The 21,442-nt window shown below is 51.7% G+C and overlaps 2 protein-coding genes across 3 annotated transcripts in view; both read left to right on the top strand.

Annotated features, from left to right (window-relative positions):
- The window catches only part of VWF (von Willebrand factor), a 136,507-nt gene extending 119,679 nt beyond the window's left edge, over nucleotides 1-16,828 (top strand). Inside the window, exons 44-52 of one of the 2 annotated variants that reach the window (XM_060167140.1) lie at nucleotides 291-401; nucleotides 3,091-3,271; nucleotides 4,232-4,272; nucleotides 4,770-4,886; nucleotides 8,841-8,939; nucleotides 9,631-9,759; nucleotides 10,289-10,328; nucleotides 15,967-16,064; nucleotides 16,519-16,828. In XM_060167140.1, coding sequence (XP_060023123.1) covers nucleotides 291-401; nucleotides 3,091-3,271; nucleotides 4,232-4,272; nucleotides 4,770-4,886; nucleotides 8,841-8,939; nucleotides 9,631-9,759; nucleotides 10,289-10,328; nucleotides 15,967-16,064; nucleotides 16,519-16,707 — 1,005 coding nt within the window. In that variant the 3' untranslated portion in view covers nucleotides 16,708-16,828. Of the gene's footprint in view, nucleotides 1-290; nucleotides 402-535; nucleotides 778-3,090; nucleotides 3,272-4,231; nucleotides 4,273-4,769; nucleotides 4,887-8,840; nucleotides 8,940-9,630; nucleotides 9,760-10,288; nucleotides 10,329-15,966; nucleotides 16,065-16,518 lie in introns of those variants that run through there. The other variant, XM_060167141.1, reaches the window with a different exon arrangement.
- A 2,677-nt stretch (nucleotides 16,829-19,505) lies between these two features.
- Nucleotides 19,506-21,442, top strand: part of ANO2 (anoctamin 2) — a 334,695-nt gene continuing 332,758 nt past the window's right edge. The window contains exon 1 of the mRNA XM_060167142.1: nucleotides 19,506-20,344. Within this exon, the coding sequence (XP_060023125.1) occupies nucleotides 20,323-20,344 (22 nt within the window). The 5' untranslated portion in view covers nucleotides 19,506-20,322. The remainder of the gene's footprint in view (nucleotides 20,345-21,442) is intronic.

A 21,442-nucleotide genomic window follows, 5' to 3' on the forward strand; every position in this document is an offset into this window, starting at 1 on the left:
GAGTGAGCTCTGAGCATCTTTAATACTCCCATGGACTGGCTCTTCCTAAGTGGAAGTTTGCAGAGGGCAGGCTTGTGTCTCTTCGGCTGGTGTAAGACCCATAGTGACTCAGTGGGTGATGCTTCCAGACCACTTAGCATGATCGAGGGGCTGGTGGAGGGCAGAGATGAAAACATCCGGTCCAGCTGTCCCTCTGCAAGCCCCAGGGCTCCGTACACCTGCCGAGTGGACCAGAACACCTGTCTTTGCTGCCGGCCTGTCCTGACGTTCCACCCCTTGTGTGTTTTCAGGGCTTCACTTACGTTCTCCACGAAGGCGAGTGCTGTGGAACGTGCCTGCCATCTGCCTGCGAGGTGGTGACCGGCTCCCCTCGGGGAGACTCGCAGTCCTCCTGGAAGAGTGTAGGTCTGGGCCAGGGTGGGTAGGAAGGAGGGCGGGGGCCTCACCAGCCTCGTCGTCCATCTGGGGTCCAGTGCTGCCCTTGGTTCCGTCCGTAAAGTAGAAGCTCATTCCCTGCCTTTTGCTTTCCCCACAGAGAGTTTAATGCGGCTGTTGGTTTATCCAGATGTCAGCTGGGATCACCTTGCTCCCGGGGAACTAGTTAAAGTTGCCCCAGACTTCCCGTTGTGTGGATTTTGGGAGAAGCCCAGTTCCCTCCCTCTGAGTTCTGTGAACGCCTGAGGGTGGGGGTCATGTTCTCCTGTTTAACCTGTGAAGCTGAGGACCTGCTTCCGCTGATGGGTGGTGCAGGGCCGTGTCGTGGGCCTGGCACCCTGCCACACCTCACAGGTGGCAAATACTGCTCATGCCACACCGGCCCAGGCGGCGTCCTCTGACCTTTTCACTGGTTTCTGTTGGAGAAATATGTAACCCAGAGAAGCAAACTACATTTCTGTTCCCAGGGCCCCCGAGCCCCCTTCTGCAGCTCTGGCTGTAGCCCCTGGGCATGTTGGCAGCCCCCGTCTCCCCACCCTTGTCTTCTCCTGCCCAGCCCCCCACCCCCAGATCCCCTCCCCTGACACAGAGCAGGGTCGCTTCTCCTTCGTGGCCCAGAGGTGCTCACTTTGACTCTGGGCTCATAAAGCCATTTTCTGAAGCACAGAGGATCCCTCCCCGGGAGTCAGTCGTAGCCCACGTGCTAGGATGCTACCAGTCCTTTAACTCTGATGGATAAGGATGAAGTGGACGGGTGCTAAGCCCTGGAATCCTCAGGATGTGGATGCTGGGAGGGGGTGAGGTGCACCTAGGGACCTTCCCCTTCTGAGTCCTCCAGCGAGACCAAAACACACTCTGTTTAGAAGGAGGGCAAAGGGTTACCTGTCCTGCCCTGAACGTGCTCACCTGCTCACCTCCTACCCTGGCCCACCAGTCTCCTCCTCCTTGGTGGTGACAGACTGAGTTTCCCACAAGGGTTCCCACCTCCCTCTTCTAATTCTGGTTACCTGTGGATTTCCCTGCTGTGTCCCTCCTCTCCATGCTTTTAACCTCTTTTTTCCCCAATCCATCCTAGGATCAGGCTGGCTTTGCACCTCCTCCCCAGGGCCAGAGGCTACTCCATCCTGGTTGGGGTTGACAGCTGGTCCCTTTTTTTTTTTTTTTTTTTGCGATACACGGGCTTCTCACTGTTGTGGCCTCTCCCGTTGCGGAGCACAGGCTCCGGACGCGCAGGCTCAGCGGCCATGGCTCACGGGCCCAGCCGCTCCGTGGCACGTGGGATCCTCCCGGACGGGGCACGAACCTGTGTCCCCTGCATCGGCAGGCGGACTCTCAACCACTGCGCCACCAGGGAAGCCCTGCTGGTCCCTTTGAGGCTCAACATCCTCTTCACCGCTCCCCCCCCGCCCCCCACCCGCCTCTGGTCTCTCATCTGCCTCCAGGGCTCCCTCAGCCCTGACCCGCATCAGTGTTCACAAAAGAGTTTCCCTTCCCAATTCAAGTCTCCATCTTACCTACAAGACTTGCGTGTCGGCAGTGGCTCTGGGGGGCCCAGCAGGTGTGGTAGGGACAGGTCCTCTTGATGCGCCCAAAGCTTGGCGGGTACGTGGTCGGAGTGGGGCGTGGCCCGCAGCGGGGAGCTTTGGTCGGGGGGAGTCAGGGGGGTCAGGAGAGAGGCCGCAGTGTGTGGTACTTTCTGCTTCTCTTCTGGAAAGAGAAGAGAGGCAACAGGGGCCAAGAGACGTGGCTGGGCCTGGAGTGGGCAGGCCGGGTGCCCCCGCTTGCGTGTCTGGGAGCTGGACCACACAGACCGTGCTCACGGTCACGTGTTGTCCGGGCAGAACCTCCGCAGGGACTTTCTGAACCATGTTCTGGACACTCAGTGGTCCTTGACTGTGGTGCCCTTGGGGACAGGCTGCCTGTGTGCAGCCTGGAAGCTCAGGACAGATTTCAGAGCTGAGGGTCAGACACCGGCATCCCCAGCTCTTACCTGGGACAGGCCACCCGTGTGCAGCCTGGGAGCTCAGGACAGATTTCAGAGCCGAGGGTCAGACACCGGCATCCCCAGCTCTTACCTGGGACAGGCCACCCGTGTGCAGCCTGGGAGCTCAGGACAGATTTCAGAGCCGAGGGTCAGACACCGGCATCCCCAGCTCTTACCTGGGACAGGCCACCCGTGTGCAGCCTGGGAGCTCAGGACAGATTTCAGAGCCGAGGGTCAGACACCGGCATCCCCGGCTCTCACCGGCTCCCTGTACCAGAGGGAAGCAGCACGAGGTTGGGTGCTGGGCTGAGTTTCCCTCCGCATCTCCCCTCCACTGTCTCCCCATGCAGCCGTTCCTGGACACTTAGCTCCCAGCCGAGCCCAGGGTGGAGGGCGCATCCCTAGGTGTCCCCAGGTGCTTCCTCCGGTGGCTCAAGACTCTGTCTTGGGAGCACACGGGGCTCTGAGCTAGGATCTTGGTCAGGGTGACTCTGACCCAGACTCACTGAAGGACCCGGATGAGCTGTCCCTCCCTCTGTGCGCCTCACCCTGTGGGCAGGGCTTAGCCGTTGAGCCGGGCTCACCTCCAGGACCCACGCCAGCTCCTGAGGGGGCCGCCCACTCCCAGCGGGACCTTGGCCCCCTGACCAACTTGGGTGCTCCGACCACAGGTTGGCTCTCACTGGGCCTCTCCCGAGGACCCCTGCCTCATCTACGAGTGTGTCCGAGTCAAGGAGGAGGTCTTCGTGCAACAGAGGAATGTCTCCTGCCCCCAACTGGACGTCCCCACCTGCCCCTCGGGCTTCCAGCTGAACTGTCAGACCTCGGACTGTTGCCCCACCTGTCACTGCGGTAAGATGTGCTACCAAGCCCGCCTTCAAGCCTCTCTCTCCTCTAAGGCCCCCGAATCCTTGCCTTTTGAGCAGCTCAGGGAAACGGGGAGGATCAAATCTCTCCATCCGTTGCTAACACTTCGGGGAGAGAGCAAGTAAGATGAGGGAAATGGGACAATTTCCTGAGGGTCGTCACTGTGTCAGCGCTGGTTTTGTACCTTGTCTCATGTCATCCTTATGACAATCCCATGAGGTGGGTACCATTATACCTCCCTTTGCTCTTGTGAGTTAGTGAGTGGTAGAACTGGGCTTGGACCCAGGCTTCTCTAATTCTAGAGACTTCTTCTCAGTCATTCGGCTGGAAAAGGTATTCTGACTGCCCATCCCCTAACCCCACCAACCAACCAGCCAACCACATCAACAAACAAACCAATCAACCAACCAACCAGTCAACCAACTAACCAACAAACCACACAACCAACCAACCAACCAACCAAATAAACAAACCAACCAAGCAACCAACTAACCCACCCACCAGCCAACCAACCAACCAGCCAAACAACTGACGGCAGCAGCAGCAGCAGCGGCGAACAGCTCTCGCCACCGTGTCCTGAGCTCTGTGTGTGATTTTATCTCGGCGCTTAAAGTTTCCAGAGTAGAATGTCTTTCTTTGACAAGCCAAACATCCTCCCACTCACCCCTTGGGTGTGAATCACTTAAACAAGTGCCCTCCCCTCGAGGACTCCAGGGACCTTCTCCCTGCGGGCTGGGTGGTGGGCAGCAGGTAGCTGCCCTTCCTCAGCGGGCCTGGGGCCACTGTGGCCACGTGGGCTCCGGCAGGAGGACCCACAGCGCCTGGCGCTGGGTGGGGAGGACCGGCAGGTGGAGCAGGGAGGCCCAGCCTGGGAGGAGCAGCTGGGTCGTGGGCCTTCACCAGCTGTGCTCCGCACACTCATGCCCTGTGCCTGTCTCTCCCCAGAGCCCGTGCAGGCCTGTGTGCTCAACGGCACCATCATCGGGGTGAGCTGCCGCCTTCTCCTCCAGGGCGCCTGGGGGGCAGGGATGGGGTGCTGTGGGAAGGGTGTCATTCTAAAGTGCAAGTGAAAGGAGCCGGGGGGCCTGCCCCACCCACACTTTCCTTTCCTCCAGGGCTTCCCAGGCATCCTGGAGTGGAACCCCTACCTCTCCGGGGCCCGGGCCCCGCCTTCTAGCGCTCACATCCCGGCCCCAGGCACTCGAGCGTTTCTTCTGTGCATGCTTCAATCTGCTCCTCTCCCTCTGCCCCAGCTCCCTCTCTGCTGGGAAAGCCCTCACTCTTACCATGCCATCCTTGAGGTGGGATGGGGAAGGGAGGGAGCAGACCTCTCGGGACAGGAGGAGAATCAGGGTGATGGATCCTGGCAGCTTTGGGCAGCCGGGCCCCCATGCCCAAGGCAGACGGCTCACGGGACTGAGGGCAGTGGAGGGTTGGGGGTTCCGGGTGCCAGGAGGCCTGACCCTGGTCCCTTTGGTTCCAGCCCGGGAGGAGTCTGATGGTTGACCTGTGTACCACCTGCCTCTGCACCGTCCAGGCGGGGGTCATCTCCGGATTCAAGCTGGAGTGCAGGCAGACCACCTGCGAGGACTGCCCGCTGGTGAGAGAGGCTCATGGGGGCCTGGGGTGGACTGGGTACTTGTGGGACCCAAGCAATGGGACCTCACCGGGCTCGTTAAATAAAAGCTTTCCTGATTTTCTGATTATGGACATATTTGACAACGGTAAGGAAGAGAATAAAAGTCACCTACCCAAATTGCATTTCTCAGATATAATGATAATTTAGTTTTGGAAATGTAAACATTTTCTTCCTGTATTTGCAAGGCTTGTGATACCATATTTACAATTCTGTATTCTTTTTAAGCAACATACTGCTGTTCTTTGAAAACATTAAAAATTAGTCAACAAATATTTATCAGTGACTAGTCAGTCCACAGTTATTTATCAGACACTTGCTATGTGCAGGGTTCCATGCAACATTCTTTGAAGGGGCTCTGCCTCAACATACGCTTTTATTATTGGACATCGCGTTTTAATAGTTCACCCTGCCAGGTCACGATGACTGTGTTTGCTCAGAACACCTCTGAGGGTGGGTTCTGGGAAGTGGAATCATCATTTCTAGTTGGGTAGAGGAAAGCATGCACTTCACTATTCTTATCGTGACTCTTAGCCCCACCTTGCAGAGCTGGACCCAACGCTCAGGAGGATGCCTTACTTTCCTCCGCAAACTGCCTTCTGCATTTGGGGCTCCTGCTGTCTTAGAAAATAGGGTTGGTCAGATGAGTTTCTTGTGAGCTAGATGCACAGAATACAGTCATTGCTCTTTCAGATGGTGGGGCAGCGGGCGGGTTCTGGGCGGGGTCGGGGAGGAGTGGAGCGGCACAGCGGCCAGAGGGGAGGGGTGATGCGTGGGTTAGGGACAAGGTTAGGACAAGCTGCTGGTGGTCGGCGCTCTTGAGGTCGGGGAGTGTTCTGCACCTGTGCCCTTCCTGGCACTGGCACCGTGTGAAGCTCCAAGTAGGGGCTTTAATAGCATATTTACAAGGGGAGTGAAGGGGTCCTTGGAGACACAGCTACTTCTGATAGAGTGGCTCAAGGAGAACATTCCCGCCTCAATTAGAAAGAAGCCAGTGAAGTATGCCTTTTTGCTTTTTTTAAATTTAAAATCCCAGTTGTTTCAGGGTTTCGGATGCAGGCGCGCGCGCGCGCGCGCGCGCGCGCGCGCGTGCGTGTGTGTGTGTGTGTGTGTGTGTGTGTGTGTGTGTGTGTGTGAGAGAGAGAGAGAGAGAGAGAGAGAGAGAGAGATAGTGTGTGTGAGATAACTCCCCTGCATACATCTGGGCTTGAATATGGGATGGAATGATGCTGTCTGGAGTCTTTGGCATCCCTTTAACTGGATGTCCATGGAACTACAGTGGATGCAGGAAGCGGTCCACGCTAAGCTGTCCTGAAGGAGAGTGTTCTGGGGAGGCGGGGGGGACGAGCCCACTAACTCTCTACCTGCGCCCTCTGGTGGTCAGAGGGTGGCACGGCCACTTCCTCTGCGTCCATAGAAATCCAGCTTTAGAATCCAGTCCAGACTTAGGTTTCTAAATATTTTTAAATTCACGGCCCCTTTTGGTCTGTGTACTCCTCCTCCTCACCTCCAAAATTCCGCTGTCTCCCCAGGGATCTCCTCCCTCTTGAGATCCCTGAGATTAGCCCTGCTGTGTATCTCTCAGCCTTTGCTGAGCTCTGCCTCAGATGCCCCCATTCTAGCTCAGCTTACCTGGTCTTGTCACGTTCCTCTGCCATGAAGGGCCTCCGTGTGGCCTCCTGCAGGTGGGGAGCTGTGGTGGGTCAAGCGTAGGCTGGTCTGTGTCTGTTTGAACTGCCGATGTCAGATGGAACTCTTAGCATCATCAGAGACGTGGGGCCTGTGTCTCCTTCAGGGGAGATGACGCTTATACCTAAAAGGAGCCCAGAAGCCGGTCTGTGCTGCTGGGTGGTAGAGACAAAGGAAGGCTTGAGGAAGAGAGGTGACACTGACCAGGAACCTTGAGAAGGCCTCCCAGAGGAGCATGACCATGGGCTGACCTTGAGCGATGACCCCCCAGAAGGGGGCACAGGGACAGACTGGCATTTAAGCAAGAGTTAGAAAAGGGCAGCGGGGAGATAAGACTGGGGTCCTTGAGCAGCCGATGTAGTTTATGAAAAGGGCCGGGAGACACTTGTGAGGAGAGTTTGGGAGGCATTGCTGGACAGGGGGAGCAGGGCTAGTTGGCTGCTCAGACCTGAGTGAGTGAGCCTATGGCTGGCTGGGCACCCGGCGGCTCCTGATTGGGTGCTCCGGCCAAAGTCTGGTCAGCACGGCCTTCCGTGTCCGTCTGGCAGCTCTGCAGTGCGTACCCCGCCAGCAGGGCTCAGACAGGCCTGTCACCAGTGCAGCTGTGTTCTTGCCTTGCGGGGTCCGTTCTCTCTGTTGCGTCCTTCCATTGGTTTCTGCCGTGTTCCCTGTCCTCCCGCCCCTCTTCCCCCGGTCCCACAGCACCTCTGAAATCATCGCCCTTCCTCTCACCTTCCGCCCTCCTCCACTTTCTCCTGTCCCTTCTTCTCCCACAGAGCCTACCACCTTTCCCTGTTCTTCGCTTCACCGTGCCCTCTGCCTCTCTGGGATGAGGAGTGTGTGTCCACCGCCCCATCCCTTCACTTTGCAGACCCCTCCTCCATTTGTCCCCCACCCCTCACTTCTCTTGTAAAGATTTTGGGCACGTTCTTCTCCTTGGGCCTGCTGAGTGGAGGGCATTTCCTAGTGTCTTCTTCTAACACTCACTAAAAACTGCCCCAATCCACGCTCCCGTGAAATCGTGCCTGATTTACACCTCATTTTATTTCCTCTTTCTGACTGCAACCGCTCACATACATTCATGATGTTTTTCCCATCTCTTTCTTCCTCTCCCATCCACCTCGGTCCACACCTGCCAGGAATTGTGCGTTTTTGAAAACACAGTTGAAGCTCACCGGTGAAACGTGACCTGATGGCCTCAAATGTCAGCAGTGTCCTTCTGAGTGTGTGTGTGGCCTGGGCTCTCTCTCTGCGGCTTCCCTGATGAGTTCAGGGGATGCTCATACACTCCTAACCTCCCCAGCTGGTTATGAGCTGTCAGTCGGAGTGCAGTGAGCAAGGGGGCAGTGTGAGAGGACCAGGTGTTCTGTCCGGGGCTCCAAACTGACCTGCTAGAGATTCATAGTAGAAAAACCTCAGGACCCCAAGGAATGAATCTCTAAGTCATTACTAAATGTAGCAAAATGAAAAAAAGAATGACACCATAGCTGGTCTTCACAGAACTAAATTTATTCTTTTAAACACCCCTACCTTCACCCCATATGAGGAGCCAGCTTGTCCGTGTTCTGGGACCGAGCCAGCATGGGCACCTGTTAGTTGTTCTCACTGCCCCTTGCTGCAGCAGGGACCCTAATTAAGCATTGCCTGAAAAAACCAACCAACCAAACAAACAAAACCAAAAAAAAAACTTTACGAGATTTAGTTCTTTTTTTTTTTTTTTTTTTTTGTGGCACGGTGGGGAGAGTTAAAAGAGCTTTAATTTTAACGCAGTGACGAGACAGCTGATGATCACTTTTTGGCTTTGTTAACATGGTTTAAAATACTTCGCAGAATAAAACGTTGGCCACCCTATGTTGTCTCCCAGATTGGGGGGGCGTTTTTGTGAAACAGTGAAATCCGTCTTCCGGGAAGCTGCTGGATTGGCAGGAACAGAGGTAGGAAGACAGTTACTACCGTGACAGAGTCCAGCGGTGGGTGATGATTTCTTGGATCAGGTGATGACAGAGGACCCTGGCACGACAAGCTGTGGATGAGCTCAAGATGCAGTTTTTGGCAAGATTTGGTGATGAGTGGGGCAGGGGGGATAAGAAAAAGAGAGAACGCAAGGATGACCCCCAGATTTCTAGTTTGAACAGCTGCTTAATGAAACCATTTACTATTTGGCCTACTTTCGATCGGGATCTTAGGGGGAGGTTTAAACTAAGGCTGCTTTTTCTCCTGGTTACACAGGGTTACGAGGAAGAGAAGATGCAGGGCCAGTGCTGCGGGAGATGCCTGCCTATGGCTTGCACCATTCAGCTACGAGGGGGACAGATCATGATGCTGAAGGTGTGTGTGGGCAACTTAAACTCAGGGGTCTCCCTACGACCGCCGTCTGGTTTCCTATTTGGGGATATTTTCTTCAAGGAAGAGGGACTGAGTTTGGGTCAATATTGACTTCCTTTTGTACCTAGTTCTGATTTCATGAGGGAAAGATGGGTAACCTTTAGGAAGTACAGCATTCTCTCTTAGATTTGGTTAATTTGTCACTCTCTGTGACAGAAGTTGGTGTAGGGCCCCGTGACTGGGAGTGAGTTGATCTTTAAGATTTTCTCCAGCCTTGATGGTCTATGAGACTGGCCAGGCAATCAGGGTGACACAGACTGGGCTCTATGAAAGCCAGAGTGGGCTGGTGGGGCTGGCAGGGGGCGCCTGGCTCACCTCTAGTTCAGCTACTGATGGGCCAGGGCCAGTTTCCCTTTGCTGTGTCTTAATTCTTTAAGCTGTTAAGTGGTCAGTAGAGTTAGGGATGCCCTACATTTATGCAGCCCCATTCCCAGTTAACAAGCCATAAAACTGGACTCCACCTCCGTTCTGGGTTCTGGGTGTGGAGACTTTGCACACACTGCCTCGGTCTTGTTCTAAGGTCCCCTACCTTGTCTCAACAACTCCAAGGAGTCAAGGTCATGGCTTGAAGTGGCTTTGGACCCCAAACACCGTCTTCAGATTTGCTCTGCCCACCTCCCCTCTTTCCTTCCAGCGCGACGAGACTCTCCAGGATGGCTGTGACAGTCACTTCTGCAGGGTCAACAAGAGAGGCGAGCTCATCTGGGAGAAGAGGGTCACGGGCTGCCCGCCCTTCGATGGACACAAGTGTCTGGCCGAGGGGGTGAGTAGCTGGGGCTCAGGCCCTGCTTTCCTCTTGACTGTCTCCATCTTCGACTCTCAGAAGAGGGTTCTTCTGAACAGTGGTCCAGCTCTGCTGTTGGACACGTGATTCCCAGTGTCCAAGGAGAACCCTGACCTAGTTTAAAAATCAACGAAATTACAAAATCAAAGCCTGATGCAGGGACAAAACTCTCTCAACTGTACCATATGCTTTAAGAAAACACCTTCCTTTGAGGGAGACTGGATCTGTGATCCTTGATTGGGATGGTGAGAGAGCAAACTGATTTCCAGCCTCCCTTGGGAATGATGATCCTGGTGACTCAGCTGGAAGGGAATTCAGAATAATCAGAATCATTTCGGCCTGGCCAGGTGGGGTGGTCAGTCTATTCACATCTGTGATGGGAAAACCCGTTCATTTCTGGGGACTGAAGCTCAGGACTGTGAGTCCAGAGGAGGACTTGGCCTGGAGTGACTGAAAGTGTCCACTATGTACTATTTGTGCCTAATCTGGGACTTTGCTGTTTTCTTAGGGGAAAATCATGAAAATTCCAGGCACATGCTGTGACACATGTAAGTACCTTACCAATAGCTTGTCCCTTGAAATCCATCAGGAGAAGTCCAGGGACTGTTCTTTGCGATGAACTTTCTTCTAGAAAGATATTGCAGTCACTGTGTTCAATTCTGCAGGGCACTTCCACCCCACCCTGCGTGTCCTTGGACTGCCCCCTGCTCAAGCCCCATTTCAAGATGCCTGTGAGGCACACTCTTCCTCCTTCCTTCCAAACTCCTGGCAGTCACTAGCCTCTTACCTGCCTTTCCCCTTGCAGAGCCTTGGGTTGGTCATAGTAGTCCTATCATGAGAGAATGTCTTCCCTCTGCCACCAGAACTCCTGAAGACAGGCACCTTGATTCATGATCTCGACAGAGCGGACATTCAGTATGCCTCTAATCTTTGGGTGTCGTGCAGCTCTCCCAGAGAGAAAGGGAAACCAGCAGCTGGCTGTGGGGCTGCAGTGAACACAGCCTTCTTGAGGATTTATGAGGCTGGTCTCAGTTTTATTAACCTCGTCTGCTTCACTCTCAGCTCCTCTTGACCTTGCAGTTGTGTTGTACTGGTTGGTCCCAATAGTTACGGCTGCAGCTTTGGAGACGGAGCTCAAGCCTGCCCACCAGACAGCGTCTCACCACATGTTCTTGCGTTCTTGTTTCCATGAGCACAAGTACCTTTCAGAATCCCAGTGTTAGTGCTGTATTCTCTGAATGTAGAATTACTTGCCTGGACTAATATTCTTTGTCTTTTAGTTTAGTTAGTTTTGGGGTTCACGGGCCCACGTTCCCATGTTTATTTTTGGGTAGAGAAAGGAAGAGTAAAAACACGAATATCTTCAGCGTTCAGTCATTCATTCTTTTCTTGATGGTTCACTCTGACAGTCCCTGTAGTTGCTGTAACCAAGTTGCAGATTGCGGAAAACACACTCTGAAAGCATCTTTTTCTATGGTTCTTGTCTGCATGGTTGAAGAATGTGGTCAGGAAACCATCAGAGGAGATGCATTCTCTCTAGGCGTGCTGCACATGGAATTGCGCCGAGGCTGTTATCTTCAAAACTAGCAGCGAGGCCAAAAGGGGCCTGTGTTGGTCTGTGCTTTCAAGAGGTGGGGACCTTCCATAAGGAAAAGAAGCCAGGCTCAGGGATTTAAATCTACAGCAAAAGAATATAGTGTGTTGGCCTCAATGTGTTTTCCTTTTTCATCCTCTTAATGTGGTTGGCAGGCTTTCACTTTAAAATGACATTATTTGGGAGTTGGGAGCCCAACTATTAGGTGGTTAAAGTTGATTTAGATTTGGAGCCATCCAGGAATGGAAAACTCCCAGTGTTTGGACGGGCAATAATGAGGTGGCATTAAATCTTAGATTATCAGTGGGCCAAGGAGAGGTTCAGATCTGAATGCTTTTAACCCCTGTACATAAGGAGACCCATGCTAGCGACCCAGAGGTAGCTATACCCAAAGGGAAGATTCCATAAGGGCTCCTACGATCAGCTCCCACAGAGACAATGACATTTGCAGGGATGGATAGAGATTAATTGTATTTCTTAGCTACCTCATTGCCCGTCAGCTTCTGGATATTGTTATAAGTGCAGGAGGATTGCTCTGATCATTATGGTTTTTATCTTATTATTTTTGACATCTTTATTGGAATAAAGTTGCTTTACAATGTTGTGTTAGTTTCTGCTGTATAACAAAGTGAATCAGCTATATGTATACATATATCCCCATATCCCCTCCCTCTTGCGTCTCCCTCCCACCCTCCCTTTCCCACCCCTCTAGGTGGTCACAAAGCACCGAGCTGATCTCCCTGTGCTATGCTGCTGCTTCCCACTAGCTATCTATTTTACATTTAGTAGTGTATATATGTCAACACTACTCTCTCACTTCGTCCCAGATTAGCCTTCCCCCTCCCCGTGTCCTCAAGTCCATTCTCTACGTCTGCATCTTTATTCCTGTCCTGCCCCTATGTTCATCAGAACCTTTTTTCTTTTTTTTAGATTCTCTCTCTCTATATATGTGTTAGCATACAGTATTTGTTTTTCTATTTCTGACTTACTTCACTCTGTATGACAGACTCTAGGTCCATCCACCTCATTACAAATAACTCAATTTTGTTTCTTTTTATGGCTGAGTAATATTCCATTGTATATATATGTGCCACATCTTCTCTATCCATTCATCTGTAGATGGACACTTAGGTTGCTTCCATGTCCTGGCTATTGTAAATAGTGCTGCAGTGAACATTGTGGTACATGACTCTTTTTGAATTATGGTTTTCTCAGGGTATATGCCCAGTAGTGGGATTGCTGGGTCATATGGTAGTTCTATTTTTACTTTTTTAAGGAACCTCCATACTGTTCTCCATAGTGGCTGTATCAATTTACATTCCCACCAACAGTGCAAGAGGGTTCCCTTTTCTCCACACCCTCTCCAGCATTTGTTGTTGTAGATTTTCTGATGATGCCCATTCTAACAAGTGTGAGGTGATACCTCATTGTAGTTTTGATTTTCATTTCTCTAATAATTAGTGATGTTGAGCAGCTTTTCATGTGCTTCTTGGCCATCTGTATATCTTCTTTGGAGAAATGTCTATTTAGGTCTTCTGCCCATTTTTGGATTGGGTTGTTTGTTTTTTTGATATTCAGCTGCATGAGCTGCTTGTAAATTTTGGAGATTAATCCTTTGTCAGTTGCTTCCTTTGCAAATATTTTCTCCCATTCTGAGAGTTGTCTTTTCGTCTTGTTTATGGTTTCCTTTGTTGTGCAAAAGCTTTTACGTTTCATTAGGTTCCAGTTGTTTATTTTTGCTTTTATTTCCATTTCTCTAGGAGGTGGGTCAAAAAGGATCTTGCTGTGATTTATATCATAGAGTGTTCTGCCTATGCTTTCCTCTAAGAGTTTTATAGTGTCTGGCCTTACATTTAGGTGTTTAATCCATTTTGAGTTTATTTTTGTGTATGGTGTTAGGAAGTGTTCTAATTTCATTCTTTTACATGTAGCTGTCCAGTTCTCCCAGCACCACTTATTGAAGAGAGGCTGTCTTTTCTCCATTGCATATTCTTTCCTCCTTTATCAAAGATAAGGTGACCATGTGTGTATGGGTTTATCTCTGGGATTTCCATTTTGTTCCATCGATCTATATTTCTGTTCTTATGCCAGTACCATACTGTCTTGATTACTGTAGCTTTGTAGTATAGTCTGAAGTCCAGGAGCCTGATTCCTCTAGCTCCGTTTTTCGTTCTCAAGATTGCTTTGGCTACTCGGGGTCTTTTGTGTTTCCATACAAATTGTGAAATTTTTTGTTCTAGTTCTGTGCAAAAGGCTATTGGTAGTTTGATAGGGATTGCATTGAATCCGTAGATTGCTTTGGGTAGTATAGTCATTTTCACAATGTTGATTCTTCCAGTCGAAGAACATCTCTCCATCTGTTTGTATTGTCTTTAATTTCTTTCATCAGTGTCTCATAGATTTCTGCATATAGGTCTTTTGTCTCCTTAGGTAGGTTTATTCCTAGGTATTTTATTCTTTTTGTTGCAATGGTAAATGGGAGTGTTGCCTTAATTTCTGTTTCAGATTTTTCATCGTTAGTGTATAGGAATGCAAACCCTAGTGTGTAGGGTTTGTCATACATGGCCTTTATTATGTTGAGGTAGTTTCCCTCTATGCCTACTTTCTGGAGAGTTTTTATCATAATTGGGTGTTGAATTTTGTCGAAAGCTTTTTCTGCATCTATTGAGATTATCATATGGTTTTTATCCTTCGATTTGTTAATATGGTGCATCACATTGATTGATTTGAGTATATTAAAGAATCCTTGCATTCCTGGGATAAACCCCACTTGGTCATGGTGTATGATCCTTTTAATATGCTGTTGGATCCTGTTTGCTAGTATTTTGTTGAGGATTTTTGCATCTATGTTCATCAGTGATATTGGCCTGTAGTTTCCTTTTTTTTGTGATATCTTTGTCTGGTTTTGGTATCAGGGTGATGGTGGCCTCGTAGAATGAGTTTGGGAGTGTTCCTCCCTCTGCTATATTTCAGAAGATTTTAAGAAGGACAGGTGTTAGCTCTTCTCTAAATGTATGATAGTATTCGCCTGTGAAGCCATCTGGTCCTGGGCTTTTGTTTGTTGGAAGATTTTTAATCACAGTTTCAATTTTAGTGCTTGTGACTGGGCTGTTCATATTTTCTGTTTCTTCCTGGTTCAGTCTTGGAAGGTTGTGCTTTTCTAAGAATTTGTCCATTTCTTCCAGGTTGTCCATTTTATTGGTGTATAGTTGCTTGCAGTAATCTCTTATGATCCTTTGTATTTCTGCACTGTCAGTTGTTACTTCTCCTTTTTCATTTCTAATTCTGTTGATTTGAATCTTCTCCCTTTTTTTCTTGATGAGTCTGGCTAATAATTTATCAATTTTGTTTATCTTCTCAAAGAACCAGCTTTTAGTTTTATTGATCTTTGCTAATGTTTCCTTCATTTCCTTTTCATTTATTTCTGATCTGATTTTTTTTTTTTTTAATTTTTGGCTGTGTGCGGTCTTTGTTGCTGTACACGGGCTTTCTCTAGTTGTGGCGAGCGGGGGCTACTCTTCATTGCGGTGTGCAGGCTTCTCATTGCAGTGGCTTCTCTTTTTATGGAGCACAGGCTCTAGGTGCACGGGCTTCAGTAGTTGTGGCATGGGTTTAGTTGCTCCACGGCATGTGGGATCTTCCCAGACCAGGGCTTGAACCCATGTCCCCTGCATTGGCAGGCGGATTCTTAACCACTGTGCCACCAGGGAAGCCCTCTGATCAGAGTTTTGCGATCTTTCCTTCAGCTAACTTTGGGGGGGGGTGGTTTTGTTCCTCTTTCTCTAATTGCTTTAGGTGTAAGGTTAGCTTGTTTATTTGAGTTGTTTCTTGTTTCTTGAGGTAGGATTGTATTGCTATAAACTTCCCTCTTAGAACTGCTTTTGCTGCATCCCATAGGTTTTGGTTCATCGTGTTTTCAACGTCATTTGTTTCTAGGTATTTTTTGATTTCCTCTTTGGTTTCTTCAGTGAGTTCTTGGTTATTTAGTATAACGTATTATTTAGCCTCCATGTGTTTGTATTTTCTACAGTTTTTTTTTCCTGTAATTGGTATCTAGTCTCATAGCGTTGTGGTTGGAAAAGATACTTGATCCGATTTCAATTTTCTTAAATTTACCAACGCTTGATTTGTGACTCAAGATATGATCTATCCTGGAGAATGTTCCATGAGCGCTTGAGAAGAAAGTGTATTCTGTTGTTTTCGGATGGAATGTCCTATAAATATCAATTGTGTCCAGCTTGTTTAATGTGTCATTTAAAGCTTGTGTTTCCTTATTTATTCATCATGGTTTTTAGAGTCTACAATTACATAAAAGTAAGTCCTATCCATTGACATCACCAAAGCACAGTGAATCTACGCTCCTCCTGCAATTAAAATTGTGCCATTAAGTGAGTTAAACCCAGCGATAACTATATCTCTGAATATGAAGGGCCAGGAGAAGCTGAGGGGAACCAGGACCACTGACTTGCCTTCCCCATGGCTGGCTTTGGTGATCCGGTTACTGTGAAATTGACCTATTTCCAGTAAATGAGGGAACTGGGCTGGAGAGTGTTGTGTGGAAGAACAGGTGCCATCTCTCACCTGTCCTGTAGGTGAGGAGCCCGAGTGCAAGGACATCACTGCCAAGCTGCAGTACGTCAAAGTGGGAGACTGTCTGTCTGAAGAGCAAGTGGACATTCACTACTGCGAGGTAAGGGGTCCTCGGTTAGGAGGGGCAAGTTCTTTGTTTGGTCACGTCTCTTTAGTTACAGAGTCGAAGGATCTGGGAAATTCACAGGGGGGAGAAGTGAAAGGAACTGGGAGCTTTTAAAATTTTTTTAAAAAGCCTATGTTTTATTGAAGTAAATGGGAACTTTTGACCCTAGAAGAAGAAAACCGAGCAATGATTCAACACGTCCTCTGAAGAGAATGGAGAGTTGCTTAATGGAAGATGGGAGTTGGGTGTGACAGTTCCATTAGGACAGGCCTTTCAGACCTCCCGAGAGCTCTTTTACACGTTGTTTGGCTGTCCGGTGTTTCTCCGGGCAAGGCCAGACCTTCTTGATTGGAGGAGGGCAGGTGGAGGAAGTGGGCTGCCCCAGAGCCCTCCCCACCCTGGCACTCTCCACCGCCCGCAACGGCCGCCTCTCTCTGCCCTGCCGTAGGGAAGATGCACCAGCAAAGCCCTGTACTCCATCGACACGGAGGACGTGCAGGACCAGTGCGCCTGCTGCGCGCCCACACGCACAGAGCCCATGCAGGTGCCCCTGCGCTGCGCCAACGGCTCCGTCATCCACCACGTGGTCCTCAACGCCATGCAGTGCAAGTGCTCCCCCAGGAAGTGCCGCCAGTGAGGCGCGGTCCTGCCGCGGACACCCGTCACCACCCGCTTGGCAGCCCCTGCTTGGCGCATGCGTGCTCCGCTCCCGGGCTTCCCCGGGCCCACAATAAAGGCCAGCCTGTCATCTTGCCAAAGGCTCGTGGTTCATCTAGGCTGAGATGGCTGTTGTAGGCTGGGCTGGAGCTCTGAGGCTGGTGCCGAAGGGGGTGGGGGGTAGGGGAGCACAGGCTCCATCTGGAAACACTTGAGCCCCGGGGTCTCCCCGCCCACGTCGGGGAGAAAGTGGCAGCTCAGCGTCCACGGGGAGGGAAGGGGAAAGTGAGCGCCAGGCCTCCTTGGAAACAGCCCAGTGGCTGAAGGAGAAGGGATTTGCTCTGGAACACTGGGGTCTCCAGCCTCTGAATCCAGGGGCTTCTGGGCAGAGCAGAGGAGTCCCTAGAGCCAGGCTCCTGCCAGACTCTGGCCAGTGTGGCTGACTTGATGGGGAAGGGGCCCCAGTGGGTGTGCAAGGGGTTCTCTGAGCCCTCAGCTGAGCCAGTGCCTGTGTTCCTCAGTCGCCCCCGTGGGAGGGTGAGAGGCTGGGGGCTGGGGGGCTGGAAACGCGGTGCTGGGCATGTGCGGGAACGTGGTCCCTTGCGGCACAGGCGTGGCCGTGGCCGGGGACCCCCAGACTCGGGGGCGGCCCAGGTTCCACCCATGGCCTTCGCCGGACTGTGTGGCCTCAGCAAGCCCCTTAGCGGTTTTCAGACTTAGTTTCCTCAACTGGAACCAGGAACGTCAGTCTCACTCACTCGGCTGGGAGGGTCAAATAAGCCAGAAAGTCCGGGAGTAACTATGAATTGCTCTCTAATAACGGAAAAAGTGACCAGAAGAAAAACGGGGAAATCAAGCTTCAAAGGGAAACCCTAAGTGTCCCTACCGTCAGTGGCAGAGCATTGAGGATTTCCTTTGTTCTGAGGGGTGAGGGAGCTGAGTTCCTTTTGGGCTGGATGCTGGAGGCCAAGGCCTTGCCCACTCCAGGATCCTTTAGTGGATAGAAGAGGTGTAGGTAACTCCAGACCTCACCGGGTCCCCAAATCACTAACCACTGCTGTCACTCTCAAGGAGAGATCACCTTTCTTAGACTTTTATGAAAAAAGCTTACATGTATATGCTGGCAAGATGGCAGAAACTCTAGGTGGGGAGAGCACACCCATGAGAATAAAGCAACTGTCCTGGCTATGAGACAGGAATTTGATGGAAGATTGACTTTCATGCTGGATCCTCCTAGCCCAGGAGAGACTCAACTCATTGAACATACTGGACCATGGAGCTGGAAAGGATTTAGACATCTCATCCACTGCCCTCTCCTGCCCCTTTGCAGCGGATGAAAGCAGCTCAGAGAACTTGAGTAACTTGCCAAAGGTCACACAGCTGCTGGGTGGCAGGGTCAGGTTCAGAACCCAAGTACCTGGACACCTGGGCAGGAACTCCGGAGCCGGTGCATCAGAGCCGCACGTCCCTGGTGCTGACAGATTCGGCCCTGTTCTCACAGGAACCAGTGACGGCTGCATTTCTAGGTCTTTCTGCTTCTGTCACTGCTGGGGAAGAACCTCCAGGGAAGATACATTAAAGGCAAATGGCATGGGTTGTGTTGAGTCGTTTTGGTGGGGAGTTTAGCCAGGTAGAGGGAAGGAAGAATGGATAGAAGTTTTATGTAACTGCTCAATAATTCCAAGGCTGTCATCCTCCATCCATCACCCCACCTGCAACTTTGAGTGCCTCTATGGTCTCTGTAGGAAACCAGATCCAGGGCCAGAGAATTACCTGTCTCCCTTCTGACTGATGGCCTAATGCTCCACCTGGGGACGAGACGCCATTGGAGGCATCGCCACAGAGGAACTCAGCAGGGAGTCTGCCTCTCCAGCAGAAGGTGTCAGTTTTCCAACTGCCTCCATAGCCTGAGTTCCCCTCATATTTACTGATAGTACAGTTCACTGCCAAGAAAAAAGCTGAGTCAGAAAAATTGCATATTTTGATTTAAAAAAAATGCAGGAAGTAGGGTAAAAAGGAGAAACTGGTAGTGGGGGTATGAGCCAGGAGCTGTCCCCATTCTGCATGTGTTCCAGGGTGGGTCTGCCTCTGGTCTCAGGCACTCTCTTTTTTGTCACCCTTAGACCAGATGGGACAGTCCCCAAAGTGAGAGTCTTAGGGGGAGTCTCAAGGGAGGAGTATGCAGGGACCAAGGGACTAAAACAGTGCGGGAGGGAGAGAAGAGAGGGAATGGATAAGGAACCACCATGGTGGAAAGGTTTCCAATCCTCCTGGCATTGAAAACACGTAGAGAAGGTTCCCAGAAGTGAATGGAGAAGGGTGTTGTCTCAAGCAGCCAGGAACCAAGTGTTAGAGCACAGGCTCTGGAGCAGGCAAGTCCTCAGAGGCACGGTGCCTGACCGTTTACACTGCAGTCTCCTGATCTGTGAAATGGGCACACAGGCAGTAATTCCCTCATAGATTTGTTACTAGAATTAGATAATTCCTCTGGGGGAGGCTCTGAGAAGGATGCTGAGGGCGAGGAAGTCCACATCCACGTCAGCCATGGTTACCCCTGGTGCCCAGGATACAGCCCAGGTTGGCACACACTGCTTTTGGTTTTCCTTCTGCTCAGCCCCTGACTCCCCTTTACTGCCTCAGTTTCCTTATCTATAAAGTGGGGAGCAGTCCCCACCAGCCCACCTTATCAGCATAGGAGATAGGAAAGTCATTCAGAGCCTACTTGACATATAATGTTATAATACCTTTTCATTTTCAGGGTCCCTGGTATTAATGCACTTGTTTCGCTTGGGGGCGTCTTGGAATTGTAGATTCCATCATCCAGAATGGCCCTTTGGAGGTCTTCTCTTCCATCCCCCTGCCCATGGCTAGATGTCAAAGCCATTCCGGAGAGATGGAACTCCTCTTTTTCCTGGAATGGAGCTTCCACCATCTACCTCCTCAGCTGGTCCCAGCGTCTCCCTGGGAAGCTTTGCTGAAACCCCTTGCCTCCCCAAGCCCCTCCCCTTGCCTCTTGCAGTCCCTCTTCCTGTCCCTGGGGCACGATTCCTCCACTCCTGCGCCTTTTAATCTAGAGAAAGTTGGGGACATCTGGTGGCGGGTAGAGTGCAGGCAGGCCTGCGGGGGAGCCTCCCACCCCTACCCAGGCGATAAGGGCCAGGGCGGCGGGAAGCAGGCTTCCCGGGCGGAATTGGAAGCTAATCAGCCAGGCTGTTCACGAGATAATCCGGCTGAATGCTCACACCCGAACCAGGTTAGCAGGCAGCTCCCCGGGTGGGGAGAGCAGCGGTCTTACTGTCTCGCCCCTCAGCTTCATTAACCGGAGCGTGTCCCGGACTCAGCCGGCCCACGGGAACGCCCTCCTTTCTCCACGTGGCGCGACCAGCGCCGGTGCGCCTAGGGTGCAGCTCCGGGGAGGCCTGGTAGCCGCTGGCGAGGGATGGGGGAGGAGGCAGCGGCAGCAGGCTGGGGCGGGCACGTCCAGACGGAGCTGAGCTGCGATGGAATTAGTCCCGCGACTGAATAAGCCAGAGCAGACGCCAGAGCAGCCCCAGCAGCGGGGCAGTCCCGGTTTCCTGCCCTGCGCGCCCGCACCATGGCCACCCCCGGGCTGAGCGGTGAGTCCCCCCTGCCGGGGACCCTGGTCCTGACAAGTTGTAGAAGGCAGAGGGGCTGGGAGTGAAGGACATGGCCTCTTACCCCTTGGGATTCGTGACCCCAAGTGAACCTGGAATGGTGGTTCCAGAGCTGACCCTTTCTCCCAGGATGGGGAAGGCGAGGGATGCCCGAGCACTTTCCTGGACGCTCATTTCCGATCAAGGGGAGAAGAGGTAGGACAAGAGGCAGGAGATTGGTGCAGTGGCTTTTTGGTGATGAATTACCAATTCCTATCTCTTTATCTTCTTGTTAAGTCGGGGGTGTTCAGTTCAGTGCATCTGAATGGTAAGCAAACACCCAGAGTTTAATCTGCTGAGGAGAGAGGTTCAGATTCACCCCCTGCAATTTGACTTTGGCATTCCTGGAGCAGCTTCACAGTTTCAGGAAGTCTCCTCCAGCCCTTATCCAAACCCACCCCCAGGAAGGACATTTACACCTCGGGGTGCAGGGAAACACAGGCGTGACTTTCCTGGGGACTTTTTTTTTTAGAGGAAAAGCAAATTGAGGCAACGTTTAGGGGGGCAGGATGTGATACTGCTGCACCTCCAAATGATACTGAGTAGAAAGACATGTTTGGCAGGGTTGACCTTGCTTGGAAAGGGATTTTGTTGGGTGTCTTGTTTCTGGTGGCTCGTGGGAGAGGCGTGGAGTGGCGGGGGCAGGGTGCCCACCTCATTGGCATGAACGGTGGGCAGAAGGGACTGGAAGGTAGGCATCAGGCACAGTCCCGAGACTTTGTGAGCAGGTGTGGAGAGGACACCCCGGACCATGTGGATGCTGGTCCGGGGACCGTGTGGATGCTGGTCCGGGGACCGTGTGGATGCTGGTCCGGGGACCGTGTGGAGGCAGGTCCGGGATAGAAGTTCCCACTGAGCAAGGTTAGGTCTCTGCCCCAAGGCAGGTGACAGGTGAGGGAAGATCTTAGACAAGGTAGGGCGCTTGTGGAGGATGACGAGACTCCGGGTCCCTGCACGTGCCTGGGCTTTGTGCTTGGGACCGGACATTAGAGCCCCGCCTCAGCTGCTGGGTGTCCAGGGCCCAATCTCCCCCTCACTGTG

This window comes from Lagenorhynchus albirostris, chromosome 11, assembly GCF_949774975.1.
Source record: "Lagenorhynchus albirostris chromosome 11, mLagAlb1.1, whole genome shotgun sequence".
Taxonomy (NCBI): Eukaryota; Metazoa; Chordata; class Mammalia; order Artiodactyla; family Delphinidae; genus Lagenorhynchus; species Lagenorhynchus albirostris.